We start from the raw sequence: 4,055 nt of genomic DNA on the forward strand, positions 1-4,055 counted from the left end.
ATGAATTCTTTTTTATCTGTCTTCCAACATTCAATATTATGTTTGTAAGAGTCTTCCTTACAATGTGGTATAGTATCCCCTATATCGTGTGACTATACCACAATTTGTTTATCCCATTCAATTATAGATGGACATTTAGGTTGTATCCAGTTTAGGGCTATTACAAATAGTGCTTCTATGAACATGTAGGCTCACATATGCATTTCTGTTGGACATACATCTAGGAGTGGAATTGCTGGGATTTTCATATATTCTACGCAAGCTTTCCTCTTTCCTGACTAGAATATAAGTTCCACCTCTCTTCTATTCATATAGGTCTTCCCTAGTGGCTCAGACGCTAAAGCGTCTGCCTACAATGCGGGAGACCCGGGTTCGATCCCTAGGTCGGGAAGATCCCCTGGAGATAGGAGACGGCAACCCACTCCTCTTGCCTGGAAAATCCCATGGACGGAGGCGCCTGGTAGGCTACAGTCCATGGGGTCGCAGAGTCGAACACGACTGAGCGATTTCACTTCACTTCACTTCTCTTCTATTCACTGTTATTTTCCAGCGCCTAACACATTGCAGCCTTCAATAGATAACCTTCTCCCCAGCCGCCCCACCCCGGCTGGGGACTCTGCACCTGGGGCTAGGGCTTTAGGTGCGGAAGAGGGGCTCGGTAGGTGGGCATGGGGTGGAGTAAGAGTAGAGAGAATCTTTCACCCACCTGCGCGTTCTCCCTCCCGCCGCGTCCCAGGGCCGGGAGGAGTGGGCCCCAGCGCGCCAGGACAGTCCCAGGGCCAGGAGTGGGGGGTGGGCCAGCTGGGCCCGCTCCGCCCCGCCCCGCCTCGTGGCCTCCCCAGCTGCAAGTCACTGACGCTGGGTAGAAAACGCCGAGCTAAGCCGGGACCCAGACCTAGGATCTGACGCAGCCATGGCTTCCGGAGGGCGGCATGCGCCGCAGAACTCGGCCTCGGAGGTGAGACCCTCCCGGTGTCCAGGTAAGAGTTCGGACGAAAGTCTAGGCGAAATGGCCCTTCGCTGTCCGCTCCCCCCGCGGCCGTGGAACGTCTCTCTCTCCGCGGCAATCCAGAAAAGTTTCTCGGAGGCGTGCCTGCGCGATGCGCTCCGGTTCCCCGCGCCTCCTTCGTGGACCAGATCCGTGCGGGGGGGAATGCGCGCTCGGCCACCTGCAGGCCCCGATCCCGCCGCAGCTCGGGGGCCGTCGCCCGCACCATCTACGCAGCCCCCTGTCCCCAGCGCCCCCAGGCTCATGCAGAAAACCTGGGGAGGCTTCCCGGACCAGCGCCGGCTGCTCGCCTACCTGACGCAGGCCCAGGGCCGCGAGGCGCGTCTGTGGCGGGGTGGCCAACTCCAGGTACCGGTACCCTCGCGGGGCCCACCCGGAATCACGGTCATCCCCCTCCCTCACGCGCGCACCGGACGAGGCCGGGTTCCACGTGCACCCGCGACCAGGTGAGCCGCACCCTGGAGCCTGCACCCTCCCCAGGTGCGTCCCTCTCACGAGGCGAAAGACGAGATTCCCCAGCTTATCTCACTGAAACGGTGCTTCATTAGAGGGCTTTGGAAGAGGGCTTGAGTTGGGGAATTCGGCTGAAGACCCAAAAAACGGGCGCAGGAAGGAGAGGGCCTGAATGGGGGAACAACTGCACGAGAGAGACACTTTTACGTGACCGCTATTTATGGTGAAGGGGCTTCTTACAACCCCTCTGGTCCAGCCACTGATGGACTGAGACCGACGACCTTCTCTGCTCTCTCCCACCTCCTCCTTTCAGCAGGCTGAGATTTGCGAAGCCTTCAGAGAAGTTGTGTTGTGGCTCCTGAGAGTTGAGAACATCTTTGACTTCTCTCAGACCACGTTTAACCTGGCTCTCTCCATCTTCAGCCGCCTCATAGTTTCAGTAAAGGTAGGGGAGTTATGAGGGATGGTGACAGATGGTTGGGTGTGGAAACTGACCTTTGTTTCCTGTTGCTACCTGACAGGGGAGCCATCCCAGGTGCTCAAACCCAACATTATAAATAAGTCAATGGCTCCAAGAATAGGACTGGAATTGGAAAATCCTACCACCTTACCTGTCTGGTTCCGTGTTGTATGGCCATCAGTGGTCAGCCTGAGGCCAGGAGGGGGCTGTGTGTTCCCTGAGATGATGCTGTATTTCCCATCTCCAGTCAGTCTTCTAACAAAGAGCTATTGACTAGTCATCTGTGGTTCTGAAACCAGGAGGTTTTCACTGGTCACATCGAAAAATGGGGCTAAAGTCCTTGCAAATAAATACAATGTCTTTTTTAAAAATTAAAAAAAAAAAAAAAACTCGATTTCTTAAAAACAACAAAAAACCCACAGATGCTTTATGGTTAGTCTCTGACACTCATATTCTCAAATGTGTCTCTTCCATACTGCAGATAAAAAAGCATTTACTCCATTGTGTCACAATTACTTCCTTGAGACTTGCTACAAAAGTTAATGAAGAAGAGGAGGTATGCATCCCTGGAAGCTGATTAAGGGCTGCTTTTGAGGTTTAGGGGTGTTTAACATTGGAAACACGAGTTTCCTGAAAGGTCTGTGATCTTGGGAATGGACATTTTGGAAAAGTCACACCTCCCAGGATCTCTGCTGTCCCTTCCTTAAGCTTGTCAGACGCTGGTGGTGGTGGTTTAGTCGCTAAGTCCTGTCCGACTCTTGCGACCCCATGGACTATAGCCCGCCACACTCCTCTGTGGAATTTCCTAGGCAAGGATACTGGAGTGGATTGCCATTTCCTTCTCCAGGAAAACTTTCCAACTCAGGGATCAAACCTAGGCCTCCTGAAGGATTCTTTACCCATCTGAGCCATGGGAATTCTGGTACCCCACAAAAGGGAAAATAGAACAGCTGGATTGTCCTGGCCCAGCAAACCCGGAAGCCTGACCTCCTGGCAGATATATCTTGCTGCATTGGTTGATGGAAGATGTCACTTCCCACTAAGCAGAGGAAAGTGGCCTCCCAGACCATATGGCCTAATAGCCATCCCCCAGAAACTACATCCAAGAAAGCTGCTTGAGACTTAAGGACTTGCCTGTGTCAAAGAAACTGGTCTTCAGGGAGTCTGGGACCCTCATCTGGGACGGGCAGGAGGGCCACGTGCAGTGGGTGGAAGAGAAGCCCCCGTAAGTGCTTCAGGCTTGCTTGAATTTCTCCGTTTCACTATGGCTCCTGTTCAGAAGATCCTCTCCCAGTATCCTTCCCAAACCTCTCTCCCTACTTCCCTCCCTCCAACCTCTCCCCCTTTGTGGAACCACTGCCATTTATACAAGGTCCCCTTAGCTGATCTCAAGGTCCAAGGGGCCAGAAAAAGGCATGGTGTGTCCAGTTCCAAGCTTGCAATAAAAACTATTTTAACCCTGTTTGTTAGAATGTAATGTGTGCCCCGCAAAGATGCTTTTGTCCAACTAAGAACCAAGTAAATAACCCTTAAAAGAACAATTTCTAGAGGTTATATAATACTTTGTTTATCTAAAAGAGTAGGACCAAGTCTTCAATGCACTTGGTACTTGAATGTTTACTCATAGACAAGCCTTATAATTTCTCTGGGGAAAAGTCATAGCCTTCAATAGAGGCTGAAAGGAATGTGTTTGCAGCTATGGTGTTACCTGGTTCTGGGAGGTTTTATCAGTGAGTCTGTCTGACGCAGACCAGGAAGCTCAAAGGCCTACTTCTCTCTATGACTAACAATCATGGTAGTGATCAGGACCAGGAATGGGTAGAGTCCACAGCTGGAAAGCTTTGAGTGAGTTCCTACAGGTGAATGTAGGAGACGGCACAGTCCCAGCCTCCAAAGCACCTTTGGGTAGGCGTTGCAGTGCAGTTGGGGATCAAGACTTGCTGGCAGCAGATGACCATGTGACATTTACTACGCACTGTCACGACTACCTGGGGACTTGACAGATAGCCAAGATCTGGTTTGGTTTTTCTTTCAGAAGCGTTTTCTGTGGTGGGTCACTGGAAGACAGTTCTACTAGGGTCACGGATGCCCAGTCCCCAGCGATAAGAAAACAAAAGCTACTGTGACAGAGTG

The 4,055-nt window shown here is 51.9% G+C and overlaps 1 protein-coding gene across 1 annotated transcript; it reads left to right on the top strand.

Moving 5' to 3' along the window:
• Nucleotides 1-668: 668 nt before the first annotated feature.
• Nucleotides 669-2,715, top strand: CCNI2 (cyclin I family member 2). Its single transcript, XM_027548560.1, has 4 exons — nucleotides 669-678; nucleotides 986-1,455; nucleotides 1,776-1,907; nucleotides 2,404-2,715. Exons 1-4 carry the CDS (start codon nucleotides 669-671, stop codon nucleotides 2,497-2,499), a joined length of 708 nt encoding a protein of 235 aa, XP_027404361.1. The 3' UTR covers nucleotides 2,500-2,715.
• The last annotated feature ends 1,340 nt before the right edge of the window (nucleotides 2,716-4,055 follow it).

This window comes from Bos indicus x Bos taurus, chromosome 7, assembly GCF_003369695.1.
Source record: "Bos indicus x Bos taurus breed Angus x Brahman F1 hybrid chromosome 7, Bos_hybrid_MaternalHap_v2.0, whole genome shotgun sequence".
Lineage (NCBI taxonomy): Eukaryota > Metazoa > Chordata > Mammalia > Artiodactyla > Bovidae > Bos > Bos indicus x Bos taurus.